The sequence below is a fragment of the Caloenas nicobarica genome, chromosome 28 (assembly GCF_036013445.1).
Source record: "Caloenas nicobarica isolate bCalNic1 chromosome 28, bCalNic1.hap1, whole genome shotgun sequence".
NCBI classification, from domain to species: Eukaryota; Metazoa; Chordata; class Aves; order Columbiformes; family Columbidae; genus Caloenas; species Caloenas nicobarica.
This window is the reverse complement of record NC_088272.1, coordinates 4,809,562-4,827,048: the sequence shown is the minus strand read 5'-3', so window position 1 is coordinate 4,827,048 and position 17,487 is coordinate 4,809,562. Positions and strand designations below refer to the sequence as shown.

Below are 17,487 nucleotides of genomic sequence, written 5' to 3'. Positions count from 1 at the left end.
AGAATATTGTGGGGGATGATGCTGAATGCCTTGCTGACTTCCAGGTAACAGACCACCACTGCTCTCCCCACGTCCAGCAACCCTGTCCTTTCCTCACAGAAAGCAAAGAGGATGGACAGACACAACCTGCCCTGGGTAAACCCCGTCACCTTCTCTTTCAGACACTCAGAAATGGGGTCCCAGTGAACATGTTCTGGGGCACAGCCCTTAGTTCCCCTGCTCACCCATTGGCCATTTTTGAAAAGTGCACACACTGTGTGAGAGCTGCCAGTGGTCAGGGAGTCCCCCCAGTCTCCATGAGCTTTCCAAGAAGGTGGAGAGTGGCCTCACTGTGACATGGTCCTGCTGTCTCAGCTCCTGGGATGCTGCCACCACTGTCCCATAGACTGGAAAGGATTGTGTTAGTTCCAGGGACCCCTGACTTGATCGCCATCCACTGCTGGTTGTTCTGCCTCCAGTGACAGAGGCCTGGGAGACCTTGCTGGTGAAGATGGAGGACCAGAGACACAGAGAATATCACTTCTATCCATTATTAAATCAATGAGTGGCCACAAGGTGTCTTTGTTTCTCCTTTCCTGAACTAGGAACAGCTCATTATGGGGCCCTTGAATTGCCTTACAGGTCTAGACTGAGTTTTGATCTGGACTGTTGCTGTGCTTGGAGGCTGCTGTCCTTGCAGACCAGATGAACTAACTTCTGCCACCCTGCCTTGGCAGTTTATTCCATCCGTGTCACAGCTCTGTCTGCAACACTGACAGCTCCAGCTCCCCCAGTCAGGTCCCTGGCTGAGGCCATTGCCTCACATCTGGGCTGAACCACCCCAGCTGTGGCACCAGGAAACCTCTGAGTCGCCCCATGGAAACCTGGTACCAAGTGTCCAAGAGCCCATGGGTGCAAAGGCTTTGCTTCAGAGCACAGACATGACATGGTCAAAAGATTGATGAACGTCTCTCTAGACCTGAGTCTATAAAACCAGAATATAATGCCTAAATTCATTCAGATGAAGAGATTCCTCCCCTAGCTTGGAGAATTTAGATCCTTTGCTGTAATATTCCTGGTGTCCTGTCTAATGATGGGACAAGAAAAGATGATTCTCATACCAATTTATTTTCTAATAGAAAGAATACAATGCTGGTAAGAAGTGTCTGTGCAGAGGAGAGAGAATCAACATCACTGATTACTTGAGGTTGTTTCAAAGGATGTGCCCCTGGAGCCCCAGGGACAGAGGGAGGGAGACCAGAGGGGACAGAGGAAGGGACATCATGGGCTGCTCCTGTGCTGCTGAGCTGGGCTGGGCTCCTGGGACAGAGGGAGCTCATGGCAAGCGGCAGCGCTGCAGAGAGACAGCTCTGCCCAGGAGCAGCTCCTCTGCAAAGCGCAGCAGGGCTGAGGGCTCTGCCTGGGGGTCTCAGGGAGACGAGCAAGGCAGAGAGAGATGAAAGGTGGTCAGGATGGGGAGGATGACTGAGAGCTCACTGGAGGAGAAATCTCAGCAACCCTTGACACGGTAAGTCTCTGGGTGCAGGGCAATGCAGCTGTAGCTCCTGGAGGCATCTCCTCAAGTTAGCACAGGCACAGCTTGAGGGATGTGTGAGGAGGAGGCTCTTGGCAGGCAATGTTGAACAGCTGTGAAGCTGGGTGAGCACCCAGGGGTGCCCAGGGCTGTCCTGCAGAGCAGGGTCCCTGCACCCCAGGGCTGTACTGGGACAGGGATTCTGCCGCCTGCCAGGGTCAGCACCGCCCAGGGAGATCCCCACGGTGCTGTGGGGAGAAGCTGTAGGGGGAAGGAGTGACCCCTATCAGGGCAGGAAAGGTGCTTGTGCTGTGGAGAGGCTGCTGTGTGGGTCAGGGCTGCTCACAGCTCCAGATCACCCACAGGATTTTTTGCAAGTGGATGCCTCAAGGAGAAGACCAATGCAAGGATTACCAGACAGATAAAGAGCTTTCCTGAGCCTGTCTTTTCAGGTGCTTATTCCAAGGGGTGGGGGGTGCAGGAAAGTATAAAATGAAAATGAGATCTCCTGCTTAAACAAGTCACTGTGACTCCTGAACTGCAACTCCGATTAATCATCACATCTGCCAGAAGCCTCGTAACATCCCTCCAGCTGCTGCTCTGCCTGTGCACAGCACCAGCATCACATTGGCTATACCCGTCAGTCTTACTCTGACCTGCCCTTTTCCCCAGTCTGCAAACAGGAAGATGCCCCCAGGCAGTGCCCTGTGAACAGGCAGGATCTGTAGGGCCAGGGTGAGGGCACAGAGGGTGGGATGGGGTCTGTGAGCATTGACAGGGAAGAGACATGGACAGGGAAACACCTCCCAGGGGGAAAATCTCCAGGAAGCAGGGAAATGATCAGAAATGACAGGAAAATAAAACTGGCATTGTTATGGGAGGGGGAACACAGAAAACTCCCTTTGATCCTCTGCAGTGCAGATCCCTCCTGTGAGCAGCCGCCTCGCCTCCTCTCCCACCCAGCAAAGCCTCTGCCCTCAGGGCCGGGGGCTCCAAGGCATGAAGCAGCTCCTGTGCAGCCAGAGCTCCAGTTCCCTCTGCAGAGCACAGGGGCTGAGAGCAGCTGCCCGGCAATGCTGGTGTGTGGGAGGTGGCTGCACAGCTGGGGAAGGGTGACGCTGTCTGAGTGCCCGGCTGCCTCTGCCCTGGCCTCTCTCACACCCACCCTCACCGCAGTTTCCTTCTTGCTCCACTGCTCTGGGTCACTGCTGTTGTGATCTGGTTCTTGCTGTCACGCTCTCTGGGGATGGGAGTTTCAGCTGCGGAGTCACAGCCTGATCTTGTGGGTCCTTTCCTGCAGCTATGTCCATGGGAACACGTGTCCCAGCTTTGCTCTGCCCTGTGGGGCTGTGGGCAATGCAGTCTGTGGGGCTGGGGAAAGAGCTGAATCTCCCTGAATCAAATGCCATCATTAGGACCCTTGGCTGTCTCATTGAGTGTTTTTCTTCCAAGCTGCGAGCTTCCCTCCAGGATGCAAACCTGTCCTATAGCACATTAGCATTATCTGAATTACTCATGCAGAAGTGCAGAGATGCTATGATGGAAGAAATGCTGTTTGGTTTGTGAAATGAGCCGTGTGTGTCCTGGGACAGAAGTGGGGTGCTGAGACCTGACGAAAGGGTGAGACATGTCATGGTCCGCGGTGGATCCCTCTGTTCTCAGCAGTGCCTGGTGGCTTTTCAGGGTAACATGTGAGTGTGATCACCATCTCAGAAAGGTGCCAGCCCAGGGCAGCTGGAGCAAGACAGAGGGACAGAGCAGCTGCCCTCACTCTGCACTGACCCACAGGCATCCTCTGGTCTCGCAGGACTCGCTCTGTTCTCTCTGAGTGCAGCAGAAATGCTGAGGGTTTCTGACACCCAACAACACTCTCCAGGGGAGTTGAATGATTGGACTACATGATCTTTCAGGGTCCCTTCCAATCCCTAATGTTCTGTGATTCTGCAAAGCTGTCAAAACCCCAATCATTTCAAACTTCATTTTACCATCCTGTTCCATTCTCTGTGACAGTGCAGATGCTGACAGGCCCTTCTGCACCAGCAGCAGTTTCAGATGACAACTTTGAACCCCAGGTGTGTCGCCTGCCCCCCGTTCCATGACCCCTGCTGCAGAGCAGGGCTGACTCCTGGGCAGCCAGCGGGCACAGGCCCTGCTCCTCACGGCACCTCCAGCCAGCAGCACCCAGGGCTCAGCCACGGACCCGAAGGGAGGTCTGGAAAAGGACAAGGGGTGTGGAGCAGGGGAGGGTGTGTGAGAAATGGCTTTGATTTTCCTCAGAGAAGTCTCCCCTAACTTATCACTATCTTTTGCTCCTGTGACAGTGCCCCATGCTCATCAGCAAATGTGCAACAGCAGCTCCATCACCCAGTTCCTCCTCCTGGCGTTCACAGACACACGGGAGCTGCAGCTCTTGCACTTCTGGCTCTTCCTGGGCATCTACCTGGCTGCCCTCCTGGGCAACGGCCTCATCATCACCACCATAGCCTGTGACCAGCACCTCCACACCCCCATGTACTTCTTCCTGCTCAACCTCGCCCTCCTCGACCTCGGCTCCATCTCCACAACTGTCCCCAAATCCATGGCCAATTCCCTCTGGGACACCAGGGCCATCTCATACTCGGGATGTGCTGCCCAACTCTTTTTTTTCTTTTTCTGTGCTACAGCAGAATATTCACTTCTCACCATCATGTCCTATGACCGCTACGTTGCCATCTGCAAACCCCTGCACTACGGGACCCTCCTGGGCAGCAGAGCTTGTGTCCACATGGCAGCAGTTGCCTGGGCCACTGGATTTCTCAATGCTCTGCTGCACACGGCCAATACATTTTCACTGCCGCTGTGCAAGGGCAATGCCCTGGACCAGTTCTTCTGTGAAATCCCCCAGATCCTCAAGCTCTCCTGCTCACAGTCCTACTCCAGGGAAGCTGGGCTCCTTGTGGTTAGTGTCTGTTTAGGATTTGGGTGTTTTGTGTTCATTTTGGTATCCTATGTGCAGATCTTGAGGGCCGTGCTGAGGATCCCCTCTGAGCAGGGACAGCACAAAGACTTTTCCACGTGCCTCCCTCACCTGGCCGTGGTCTCCCTGTTCCTCAGCACTGCCATGTTTGCCTACCTGAAGCCCCCCTCCATCTCCTCCCCATCCCTGGACCTGGTGGTGTCTGTTCTGTACTCAGTGGTGCCTCCAGCAGTGAACCCCCTCATCTACAGCATGAGGAACCAGGAGCTCAAGGATGCCCTGTGGAAATTCATATCTTAGTGTTTTCTGAAGCAATAAACTGCCCATCTGCTTCTACATAGCAGTTTTAATGTAACTAGTTACAGGTCCAGTCTCTCATCTGTGTTTTCTGTTGTTATTAGCCTTTTTTTTTAATTGTGATAACATTTTCATCCCCTTTCTAATTCACTGTCTGCTTTTCTTTTATAACCCCTGGCTGTGTAAATGAGGAGCCATGATCTGTGTGTATTTAAACAAAATAAAGCATCCTGTAGTGACTTCATTTTCACTATATCCTTCCTGCAAGGCCTGTTTGGAGCTGCAGGGACAGTTCCTGTGTGCATGGGAGGAGGGGAAAAGAGTCCAGCCTGGCAGCCCTGCCAGGGAGCACCAGCGCTTGGCCTTCCAGAGCTGTTCTCGTTCCACTCCCACACTCTCCTTCTCATCCCTTGTGTTGGTGCAAGGCCTGAGTGCTCTGGCAGCCTGGTCACCGTCCTGCTGTGTGTCAGTCCTGTGAGCGCAGGCAGGGACAGGCCATGGGCACTGCTGTGACAGAGCTGGCCTCACAACAGCCTTTCCAGAAAGAAAGGTCATCTCCTATGGACAGGGCCTGAAGGTTTAGCTCTTCTTCCAAGCTTCTCTGTAGAACATGCTGAAGCGACATGCAGATGCAAACACCAGGGTACAGCTGCACAGTGTGTGTGTGCAGGGCTGGGCACTCAGCAGTGTCCTCTCACAGCCAGGCCTCCTGCCAGAGACCTGCAGGACCAGCAGAGCAGGGGCTGGGCTGTGCCCCTGTGCACTGGACACCCCTTGAGAAGAAGTCTCAGGACATCATCATGGACTGGCCCCTTACAACCTTCATTTCCAGCCCTGGCCTCTCTCCCCAGCTCACAGAGGTTGCTCTTCCCTCCTTGGTGGGACACTGAATGAGTTGTTCAGCAGTCCATGTTGGCTTTGTACAGATGTAGGCACACACATCATGTACGTGAGGTGACACGCACGCGAGTGATCACAAACACCATCAATTATTCCTTGTTTTTCCATTAAGGTCTGTGGCACAGACAAGGTCTTGAGGTCACTTGATGTTGGGAGGAACACCCCATGGGAAATCACCTGAATGCAGCACTGCGATCTTCTTCCTTGAACTGAGGTCCCCGTGTCCATTCCTCATGACATGGAACATCTCAGATGAGTGCAGAGCAGGGTGACACACCACAGGGCTGAGGTGCCTCCTGTCCCTTTGGAGTGGCAACAGGAGGCCAGAGACCCACTGTGACTCCTGCCTCTGTGTGTAAAAGGGACAGACTCTGTCTCTGATCATCCCTGGGTGCATAAGCAGTCCTGAGACCAGCTCAGACGTGGATGCCTGATGGAACCCTGGCATTTCTGCGTGTGATTCCAGGAACAAACCTCAGTGGCTGAGTGAGATTCATCTCAGCTGCCTTGGACAGGCTCATTGCAAGTGCTCCTGTCTGCTACATCACCCTTGCCCATGATTCTGGATTGTGCTTTCAAAAGTGACAGCAGAAACATAGGAGTTCTGAGGTCCTTGGGAAAGGAAGATGTCAAACCCATCTTCAAGAAGGGCAGGAAGGACAATTTGAAGAATTACGGGCTGGTCAGCCTACCTCCATCCCTGGGAACGGGATAGGCCGCATCTTCCTGCACCAATCTCCAGGCACCTGAAGGACAAGGAAGGGATTGCTGAACCAAAATGAGCAGAAAACCCAATGAGTCCCAAGAAATGCTCTGAACCCATTCTGGAGCTTTAGACCCCCGGGAAAGAGCTCAGTGACAGTGCAGCCCATGCAGTTGCATCTGTGTCCCTCACTGAGCAGCACAACCAGTGTGGAGTCACCCCATGGTCCTGCAGCCAACCAGCTCTATAGAGCATCAGTGCCAGGTTGGGGCCCTGTGGGGAGCACAGGGAAGGGGCCAGGAGCACCAGACCAGATCAGAGGAGGGATGGGGGGAGATCAGACAGGAGCTGACCAGGGCTGGAAATTGCCTTGGAGAGAAAAATGCTGGTGTTCAGCTGCCCCAAGATAATACCCAGAGTTCAGGGTGCAGGGCCAGAAGTCCTTGCTGTCCTGGTGCTTCACCAGGCCCGGGAAGTAGCTGGAGAAGGATTGGTGTCCCCCACTTGCCATCTCTTAGTGCATCATTGCTCGTGAAGGGTGGCATGGAAAGCAAGTCTGGGACTCTGTTTCAGGATTTGCACCGAACAAAGTATTCGCCCAGAAGCCACATCATTTTGCTCTGGTACTTCAGTCCTGGTGCTCATCACATGTCCTTAAGACAAACTTATGCACCACTCTTGTCAACCTTACCCCAAAAGTCACCCCTAGACAAGGCTCCTGAGCTGGGGCCGAGCTGGAGAACTGGGGTCCAGCTGTGACCAGGGGAAGGACAAGGCCTGTCCTGGGTCCTCTAAAGGGCCGGCAGCCTCTGATCTCCACCAGAAAAGGCAGCATGCAGGAAACTGTAGACCATCCCCAAGCCCATTGGAGGCCCTTCGGAAGAGTTCCTCTCTTCAAATATCCAGCCCAGCTTGTTGCTGCACGAACATCCAGGAGAAACTGCCCCAGGACCCTCATTCCAGACCCCATCTCCTCCACCCCATACAGGCAGTGCTCTCCCCCTTGTCACTGAGGTGGTTCCAGGGACCCAAGAGACACCTGTGGGGAGGAGATGTTGGGTAGGGACATGGTGTCCTTCAGTGCTCCTCATGGTACCTCCTGCTGGGCTTTGTGCCGCTGGTCACAACCCTCTGAGCCTGGATGTTCAGTCAGTTCTCAGTGGTGCTAAACAGGAATATGCCCATGAGCACATTGGGCTGCACTGGGAGGAGCGTGGCCACCCAGCCAAGGGCAGTTATTGTCCATCTTGACTCCGCACTGGTGTGGTCACATCTGGAGCGGGGTGTCCCAGTGGGAGGTTCCCCACGCTGGAGGAACGGGGAGGAGCTGTCGTGTGGCCAGAGAGAGTCTGGGTCATGTGTGGAGATGTTGAGAGACCCAAACTTCTTTAGCCTGGTGAAGTGGAGGCTGAGGAAACGTGCTGTTTTTACTGAGATTGAGTTAATTTTCTTCATGCATTTTGAATCTCTCTCCTTCATAGCTACTACAGTCTTTTGTTTAGATTTGCTATGAGAATAATAACACTGTTTCTTCCCTGGGATAGAGTTAATTTTTTCTTTTAGCAGCTTTACAGTGTTTGCCATTTGGTATGAAAGGAATGTCAGAACTCACTGATATCTTGGCTGTTGTCAGGGAAACCAAGGACTTCTTTGGCCATCCAGCTGCAGATGCAAATTGGCAGGAGGGGACACAGACAGGACAGCACCTGGACTGACATGCAGGCTGATCAATGAAATATTCCCTGTGATTAGCGTCATGCTCAGTCTAAAGCTGGAGCTGGCTTTTAGGGTTTGTTACATCCATTACTTTGGGTTTTCCAGCTGGTTTGGTTAGTTCCATTCAGAAGTTTCATTCTGTCAGGAGTTCGATGTCAGTTCGGCCTTTTGCCGTTCTGCCATTTTGCAGTTGGCCTTTGGGTCTTTTTGCCTGTTGCCCTTTTGTTCTCTCTTGCTGGGATCAGCTGTTCAGCAGCACAGGTGGGGACACACCGGGGTGAGAACAAGCTGGGGAAGCGCATGGGGTGTCTGCAGATGTCCCTGACAGTGCGGCCTAGAGGAGACACATGGTTGTCATGGCCATGGCGCCCCATTGCCTCCTTGCACCCCCCAGGGAGTGTCACACCGTTGTCCTGCACTGGGCATCATCCCCACATCCCCAGGAAGAGCCCTGAGACACACGTGAGGGACAGGATCTCCCTTCCTAGGGGCAGGGGTCAAGGCTTGGCCATTGTCCTTCATCAAACAAACCAAGGGTTTTCTCAGCATCAGAGCTGCTGCACTTTGCCTTTGCCTGATGCAATCACTGCCTCCAATTATCTGCTCTAACGAGTCCCTGGGGAGGCTTTGTCAGTAACAGCCCTCAGTGGGGCCCATTAATGCTTCAAGGTACTTTGGGCTTTGCTTCTGACTTGGACTTCTTGAGGAGATTCTTCAGTCTGTCCTTGGGATCTGAGGTTCATGGACTCAGCACCAAATACGCCATGGGGCTCATTAAAACACAGAAAGCCCTAACGAGCGATGTTTCTTTCCTAATTTTCTTCAAATCTTCAAGACTTGTAGAACTAACTGGAGAGGTTTCAATGGGACACTTACTGATGAAGACTTCAAAGAAGATTTCATAAAGGAGGGGTTTTTCTTTCAAGGGTATTTTCTGTCATTTTTCAGTGTGTAGAAGAAGTGACAGCAGCATTCTGCAATGGACATTGATCCAGAGGGTCTCCTGAAGCCATCTGGACAGGCAGGAGAACAGTCCCTTGAGGCTGGACACTGTATGGACACCCTTGCTGCTCACCGCCCACCCCCAGTCTGCCAGTTCCCTCCTTGGCCACCTGGGACTTGCATCACTTTTCCTCACATCAGACTTCTGCACTGAGCTCTGCGGGTGGATGCTGCAGCTCCTGCACACCAGCTCCCACCTGCTCTCCTGTGTAAACACTACACAATTTCATAAACACTAAACCACTTTCCTCAACTGTGTGTGTAAGCTGGATCTAATGAGGTCCACCATCCACACGGGACATCCACACAAGAACTGTTTTAGACAGAGAGATAGGAAAGGATATACATAAACACAATTAACACGTTAACTACCGTGTTAATTAGACTTCTGAAGAATGGGGCAAGTTTGTAACTCCCTGAAGCTCAAATCAGAAACCAGAGAGTTGAGAGGCAACTGAATGACCACAGAGCAAGTGGAGGAGGAAACCTGAGAGCACTGGGAAGGGCAAACGTCCAGACAGTCTGCTGGAAAGTTGTCCTTTGACATGAGCATTTAATCAGGAGAGGTGGAAACTCCTGAATGACGAGGGAGTTGAAATAATAGAGTGCTGGAAATAGAAGTACAGGGGAAGACCAATATTTCTTTTCGTACCCTTAGGACACTTCCTGGTAATTCACTGTTTAGCATTTTTTTGTGTTTCTGGTGGGTGTTTTTTTGTTTGTTGTGGAATTTTTGTTTTAATATGTTAAAAACCAACCAAACAAAAACCCCCAGAAACAAACAAACAAACAAAACAAACAAGCAAAACCCAAAAAACCCCCAAAAAACCAAACCTAACCAAACCAAACCAACAACAACAACAACAAAGTGCAGCTTTCCAGGCAGACATCAGTCATCAGTTGTCTCACCATAAACAGTCAGTGCCATTTTCGGGGCCCCAGTGCACCTGAGGTGCTAGCCTGGGATTGGCATCTATCACAGAGGACCTGGGGGAGACCAGAGCACCTTGCAATGCAGGGGGAGCCTGGGCAGGGGTTCCCGGGGCATCTACACTGGCACCAGGTGTTTGTGTCCCTGGAGCTGAAGACACTTGTGTCCTAAATCCATTCCCAGTTCTGGAAAACTCTTTGCTTTTCAAAGAAAAGAAGCCCTCCCAAAGAAAAAAAGAAAAATAAAGACAAGTATGTTGACACTTTCCTTTGCTTTGGATCTTTGTCTTCAGTTCTTCTTATTTTAATTTTCATTGACATTAACTGACATCTGTTGGGCCTGCAGGCATTAAGCCAAGATCATTTTGTGTCTTGCATAGCACCCCATGCCCTCTAAACCTTCCCTGCCCAGGACTCCTCACACTTTGCCCAGAGCGAGTCACACTGAGGTGTTGGCTGGTTCACTGGTTGAGATGATGGTTTAGATGGTCACCTCCAGCACAGCTGGATTCATGGCCCAAAATCGTCTGCTCTGCTTCTATTAGAAACAGAGCCCAGCATCAAAATGGGATCGTTAGGAGAACTGAGGTTGAAGGGACATCAGGAGTCTGCAGTCCAACCTGTCACAAACTGGGTCAGACCAAGGTGTTCAAGCCTTAATTCAATCAGAGATTGAAAACTTGCAAAGACAGAGCCTGTGCAGCCTCTCTGGGTGACCTGAGACAGCACTTGGCTGAGCTCCTGGGGAAAAAGCTTTTCCTTATGTCCTGGCTGAACCTCTCTCACCTTCCACCCATTCTCTTTTGTGCTTCTACCACGCACCATAGTGAAGAGCCTGGCTGTGTTTAGTGAGGTGGACTGCAAACTGGCTGAAGGAGAGCAGCCAGAGAGTTGTGATCAATGGGGCAGAGTCTGGTTGGAGGCCTGTATCTAGTGGAGTGCCTCAAGGGTCAGTTCTGGGACCAATACTGTTCAATATATTCATCAATGACTTGGATGAGGGAATTGAGTGTACTATCAGCAAGTTTGCTGATGACACCAAGCTGGGAGGAGTGGCTGACACGCCAGAGGGCTGTGCTGCCATCCAGCGAGATCTGGACAGGCTAGAGAGTTGGGCGGGGAAAAATTTAATGAAATATAACAAGGGGAAATGTAGAGTCTTGCATCTCGGCAGGAACAACCCCAGGTTCCAGTACAGGTTGGGGAATGACCTATCAGAGAGCAGTGTAGGGGAAAGGGACCTGGGGGTCCTGGTGGACAGCAGGATGACCATGAGCCAGCACTGTGCCCTTGTGGCCAAGAAGGCCAATGGCATCCTGGGGTGTATAAGAAGGGGGGTGGTTAGTAGGTCCAGAGAGGTTCTCCTTCCCCTCTACTCTGCCCTGGTGAGACCTCATCTGGAATATTGTGTCCAGTTCTGGGCCCCTCAGTTCAAGAAGGACAGGGAACTGCTGGAGAGAGTCCAGCGCAGGGCCACAAAGATGATTAAGGGAGTGGAGCATCTCCCTTATGAGGAAAGGCTGAGGGAGCTGGGTCTCTTTAGCTTGGAGAAGAGGAGACTGAGGGGTGACCTCATAAATGTTTATAAATATATAAAGGGTGGGTGTCACGAGGACGGAGCCAGGCTCTTCTCGGTGACAACCAACAATAAGACAAGGGGTAATGGGTTCAAGCTGGAACACAAGAGGTTCCACTTAAATGTGAGAAGAAACTTCTTCTCAGTGAGGGTGATGGAACACTGGAACAGGCTGCCCAGGGGGGTTGTGGATTCTCCTTCTCTGGAGACATTCAAAACCCGCCTGGACGCCTTCCTGTGTAACCTCACCTAGGTGTTCCTGCTCTGGCAGGGGGATTGGACTAGATGATCTTTCGAGGTCCCTTCCAATCCCTAACATTCTGTGATTCTGTGATTCTCCATGACCTCCTGTAAAAGTCGGTCCAAAGAACAGTATTTCCCTCAACATCACCATCAGGGACTTGGAGAACAGATACCCTGACAGAAAGAATTGGACAATGGCTTGGAGAGAGGCCTGAGGAAAAGAACTGTGTTGCACAGGTCTCTCCGACCCGGGGGCTACAGGTAACAATGGCTGCTGTATGGATTCCACCTGCTGCCGCAGCCAGACTTGCCCCCACCTCCTAAAAGGAATTGTGTTCTACAGGTCTCTCCGACCTGGGGACAATAACTGCTGTCCAGAAGATGGATTTTCACCTGCTGCCTCAGCCAAACTTGCCCCCACCTCCTCCCTGCTACTAAGGCCAACAAAGAAGAGCATGGACAGAGGCTTGACAAAGGTCTTGATGTCACCCAGCGGACCAGTAAGAGACCCCTGAACCGAGGCGATGCAGTCAGGTTCTGGCAAGCGAAGCGGGGACTCTTCAGACCTGCGCAGTTAAGCCTGGATTGCGAAACAAAGGCGGTGATTGGCCTCAATCCATGGGAGCGAGGCGGGGCGAAGAAGCATAAAAGACAATTCCCAAGTGGACATCATGGAGCTCACACCACCAAAGGATCATGCGTCATGACGGAGGACCAGCAGGACGCTGCTTTCGGGACCTGAGACCATAGGGACGCCTTTGGAACTCGTGGTGGTAGCTAATCCTCTTTCCCCCTTTTTTTTTCTCTTTCTCTTTTCTCCACTTTCTCTATCGCGTGCCGATTTACAGACAAAATAATAAAGTTAACACTGTTTGGTTGGATTATGACCCCTTGGCATTTTGGTCGCTTCGAGATCAAAGTAAATGAACCATCACGAGTCCATCAACGAATGGCCTGTGACATTAAATTTGTGTCATGGACAGGATTCTGAGAAAACAAAGGAGTACTGTATGGTCTGTAATAGGGGAAGAAAGTTTCACTCCATCCACACCTGGCCCTACACCCGATAAGGTGAGAGGTGTCCAGAAAGCAAGGGGGGGCGATTCAGATTTCCCACACAACATGCACGCCTTGGTGTTGAGCGCTCCAAACTTGAGTTGAGGGCTCTGTCTCTGGGATCTCAAAGTGCAAATATAGGTGTTGTTCTCATGTTGATGAGAATTGCCTGCCAGGGAGAGTGAAGGGGCAATCCTGTGTCTTCGTGTAACTATGTTGAGCCTTCCCATAGCAGATTTTTGGCCCCTCCAACCACTCGGGAAGGGTGACACAGCAGTTGCTGTGCTTTTGTGTAACTAAGTTGTCCCTTCCTGAAGTGGGTTTGGTCCCTTCATAATAAGAATGACTGAAAAGGCTGATAATCAAGATTTTTGGTTAGGGAAAGATAGAGACCCGTTCTACACACTTTTAGCAAAGTATGGGGCTCGACCCTCCGTATCTGGAGAAGACTGGGCTCGTGATAATTGGGCTGATTTACAGAGTGTAGTGGACCGAGTGATTTCTCTACAGGCTAAGTCTAAGTTTAGATCAGATAACAGCAAAGCTACAGCCTGTGCTGTCCGAGGAGCCAGCCTAGTCGCAGTGATTGAAGATCGCCTCAGGCAGCGTAGTAATGAAAGCAAAATTATAGAATCCCTTGAAAATCTGGTGCAGATTTTGCAAAAAACAATCTCCAATTTAGAACAAAAATTAGAAAATTGTTCACCACAACTAGAAAAAGCGATGGAAGAAAACCGCTCATTACAAGCTACTCTAAAGGAGGAATGTTTATAAAACACAGGAGTGCTGAGGGAGCGGGAGCTAGAGGAGAAAAGTATCCAACAAATAAATCAAATTTACCCTCTGAAAGAATTGGAAGAGACGAGAAGACATGATGAGGAATACCCACACGTGAGACCCTTAGTGAAAACAGAATATTTTTATGCAAATGAGGAGGATACTGACCCTCACATTACAACTAAGCAAACACCTGACACTGCCACCGAGCTGGCCAACTAAAGAAAGAGTATGGGTGCCTCCCTAAAGAACTGAGTACGTGTGGCGTGTATCCCTAACTGGGGGAGACCAAATTCAGTTAAGTGAACAGGAAGCTAATGGTTACTGGGGGTATGAAGTTTTCTTAACAACTGGTGACAGACATGCCCCGTGATCCCTAACCCAGCGAGCTGCTTATTGGGCTGGAGGGCTAAGCCCTTTAGATAGAGGAGAGCCCCTGGCAATCACTGGCACACCTGATCAATCGCTAGAAAGTGTACACAAAGCAGCCTGCTTGCAAATGATACATGAAAGAAAATTGATTCCCGAATGTGAATCCTCAATGATGCTGCCGGTGAGTCCTGACATGATGACACCCTTGATAAGGGGACTTCCAGAGTCACTTAAACCTTCAAAGGACAATCGCATTGATGAGCCCAGTAGAAAGATTGGAAGGCTTGATGAGAAGCCAGGGTACCAGAAGTGGGAGCCAGAGGGATGGAGCTGACACTACCATTGATTCACTGTTCACCCCTGCCCTGACTTTCCCCAACCAACCAAATACTAAAAAGGTGTGGACGTGGGGGGAAACAGCACAAGAATTGATACATTATAATAGGAAATATGGCCCTGTAAAAATCCTAGAAGAAAGGTCGAGAGGAATCTGTCATGTTGAAGTCAAGAATCTGCCCCTTTCTACCAGTACTGCTGCTGCTACCAGTGCTCCAAGAAAGAAGCATCCGCATATTAGAAGAGGAAAGGGGGAACAACCTAAGATCCGACAACAATGGTGGGTTTTGGGAATTTAAAAGGGAGTTCCCGGAGATATAATGGAAGGCTTACTTACCCCTTGATAAACTGAGTAAACTGGTATCAAGGTGGCATAATCCAAAAGAACATTCACAGAGCATGAAAGAAGTCCTACCCATTATAGCTTTAGCTCCCTCCTCCACTGAGGATGAAACTCTCCCAGAAACAGGAAAACGAGAACCTCCATTCCCTCCATTCCGCACTCATACCTGAGGGCAGGACGTGACAGGCTGTGGGCATTACAACATAGTCCAGGAGCTTCTCAGTCTCTCTGGGCACTCCTTTGCTGAGGACCCTGTCAACTGACTGAGGGTCCCACCCCTCCTGCCCCCCAGCTGGTGCAGGTGAAGTCACCCTGCCCGGGGCAGGGGAGGATGTGACTGTCAGCACCTTGGTACCACCCTGGTGTGTACGTGGGGACAGGCACAGCGGGGCACAAAATGTGTGAAGGAGCCATCAACTGCCCTATTGAAGCCTCTGGATCTCAGGGGGATGTGCAACTGCCACAGTGGGGCATTGTGATGTCACTGGTGATGTCACAAAGGGCCCCACCCAGGCACTCCTTTAAAAGCGGGGCTGGGGGTGCAGAGCTGCATCCTCTGGCAGGACAGGGAGGTGGCCACTCCGCCATGGCCCTGTCCTGGTGAAAGAGGAGACGTGGTGGCAGCCGGACACGCTGCCATGGCCGGCACTGCTACCGGAGTCGCTCTCGCTGCCGCTATGTCCCATCCCTGCAAACTGTGAGGCCACTAAGAGCCAAAATCTCCCATCCCTGGACACCTTGGGCCGCTCAGGGTTAAATTTCCTGTCCCTGGACCCATTAGGGCCCAAAAACTTAAAATGTCGCGTCCCTGGACTCCTTGGGCCACCGAGAGCCAGAATGTCCCATGCCAGACACCGGATATCCCATCCCTAGAGACTTTGGGACCAAGACCTAAAATGTCCCATCCCTGGATCCAAGATGTCCCATCCCTAGACAATTTAGGCCACCCAGGCCCAGATATCCCATCTCTGGACCCCATGAAGCCTCCGAGACCCAGGATGACCCATTCCTGGAAACTTTGGGGACACCAAGTCCTAAGATGTCCCATCTCCAGCCCCCTTGGACCACCCAGACCAAGATTTCCCATCTCTGGACAACTTTGGCCACAAAGACATAAAATGTCCAATCCCAGAACCCGGATGTACCATCCCTGGAGACTTTGGGTGATCAAGACCTAAAATGTCCCATCTCTGGACCCCTCAGACCACCAAGACCAAAAATGTCCCATCCCTGGACCCCTTGGGCCACAGAGAGCAAGGGTGTCTCATCCCAGACCCCGGATGTCCCATCCCTGGACATTTGGGCCAACCAGAGCAAAGAGGTCCCATCCCTGGACCCCTTAGGCCAAAGTGACCAAGATGTCTCATCCCTGGACACTTTGGGCCAACAAGACCCAGGATGTCCCAGCTCTGGACACAATATGTCCCATCTCCAGCCCCCTTGAGCCACCAATACCTAAATGCCCCAATCCATGGACCACCCAGGCCAAGATGCCAATTCCCTGGACACTTTGAACCACCAAGACCCAGGATGTCCCTTTTCTGGACCCCTTAGGCCACCAAGATATAAAATGTCCAATCCCAGACCCCTGGACACATTTGGCCACCAAGACCTAAAACGTCCCATCCCTGGACACTTTGGGACACCCAGGCCTAGATGTCCCATCCCTGGACACTGTGAGGACACCAAGACCAAGGATGTCTCATCCCTAGACCCTTTGGGGACACCAAGTCCTAAGATGTCCCACGTCCAGCAATCTTGGGCAACCAAGACCAAGATGTCCCATCTTTGGACTCCTTGGGCCACTGTGAACCAAAATGACCCATCTCAGAGCTCCGATGCCCCATCCCTGGAAACTTTGGGCCACTGAGACCAAGATGTCCCATCCCTAGATCCAAGACGTCCCATCTCTGGACACAAAATGTCCTATCCCTGGACACTTTGGGCCATCAAGATGCAGGATGTCTCATCTCCGGAACTTTTAAGCCACCAAGACCCAAAATGTCCCATCTCCAGGCATCTTGGGCCACCAAGTCCTACAGTGTCCCAACCCTTGGGCCCATTGGACCACCCAGGCCAAGATGTCCCATTCCTGAACACAAGAAGTCCCATCCCTGCACACTTTGGGCCACCAAGACGAGGATGTACCATCTCCAGTCATCTTGGTCCACCAAGACCAAGATATCGCATCACTGGACCCCTTGGGCCACCGAGACCAATATGTCCATTTCCTGGAGCAAAGATGTCCCATGTGAGCAGGTAAAACTAAGCTGGTTTCATCAAATTTATCTAATAGATTTCCTATCAAGGGTTTGAGTAGAGAAACGTTCCTCAGAGGAGCTGCTGTATTTACACTGGGGCATTTTATATCTCTGCTTCTGCCTCTTTTTTTCCATTCTTCCTCTTCCTCTGTCTATTCTGATGTGCAAGAGCTCTCCAAGGAAAAGATTCATGGAATCCTACAATAACACAGGTTAGAAGAGATCCCTGAACACCACCTCTGTCCAACTGTCATTTATGGCACTCTAATGAATAGCTGATAGCATTTGTGCTCCCTTGGGTTCATCTCACCACATGCACGCAGTGGACATGCACATGATGTGTATGTTTACAACTCATCTGCACAATGAAAACATGGATTTTTAACCTAGTATTTCATAGAATCATAGAATGTCCTGAGCTGGAAGGGACCAACATGGATCATCGAGCCCAACTGCTGTCCCTGCACAGGACACCCCACAGGTCACACCGTGTGTCTGAGGACGTT

At 51.4% G+C, this 17,487-nt stretch overlaps 1 protein-coding gene across 1 annotated transcript; it reads left to right on the top strand.

Moving 5' to 3' along the window:
* Nucleotides 1-4,022: 4,022 nt before the first annotated feature.
* Nucleotides 4,023-12,578, top strand: LOC135999414 (olfactory receptor 14A16-like). Its single transcript, XM_065652969.1, has 2 exons — nt 4,023-4,697; nt 12,276-12,578. The coding sequence occupies exons 1-2, from the start codon at nt 4,023-4,025 to the stop codon at nt 12,576-12,578; spliced, it is 978 nt and encodes a 325-aa protein (XP_065509041.1).
* Nucleotides 12,579-17,487: the final 4,909 nt, after the last annotated feature.

What these genes read in the sequence shown, in the direction of transcription:
- LOC135999414 (XM_065652969.1), top strand. Translation starts at nt 4,023, where the DNA reads ATGTACTTCTTCCTGCTCAACCTCGCCCTCCTCGACCTCGGCTCCATC. An exon ending in TGTACTCAGTGGTGCCTCCA is followed by an intron (nt 4,698 to 12,275) that starts GCAGTGAACCCC and finishes CCTGCTACTAAG; the next exon opens with GCCAACAAAGAAGAGCATGG.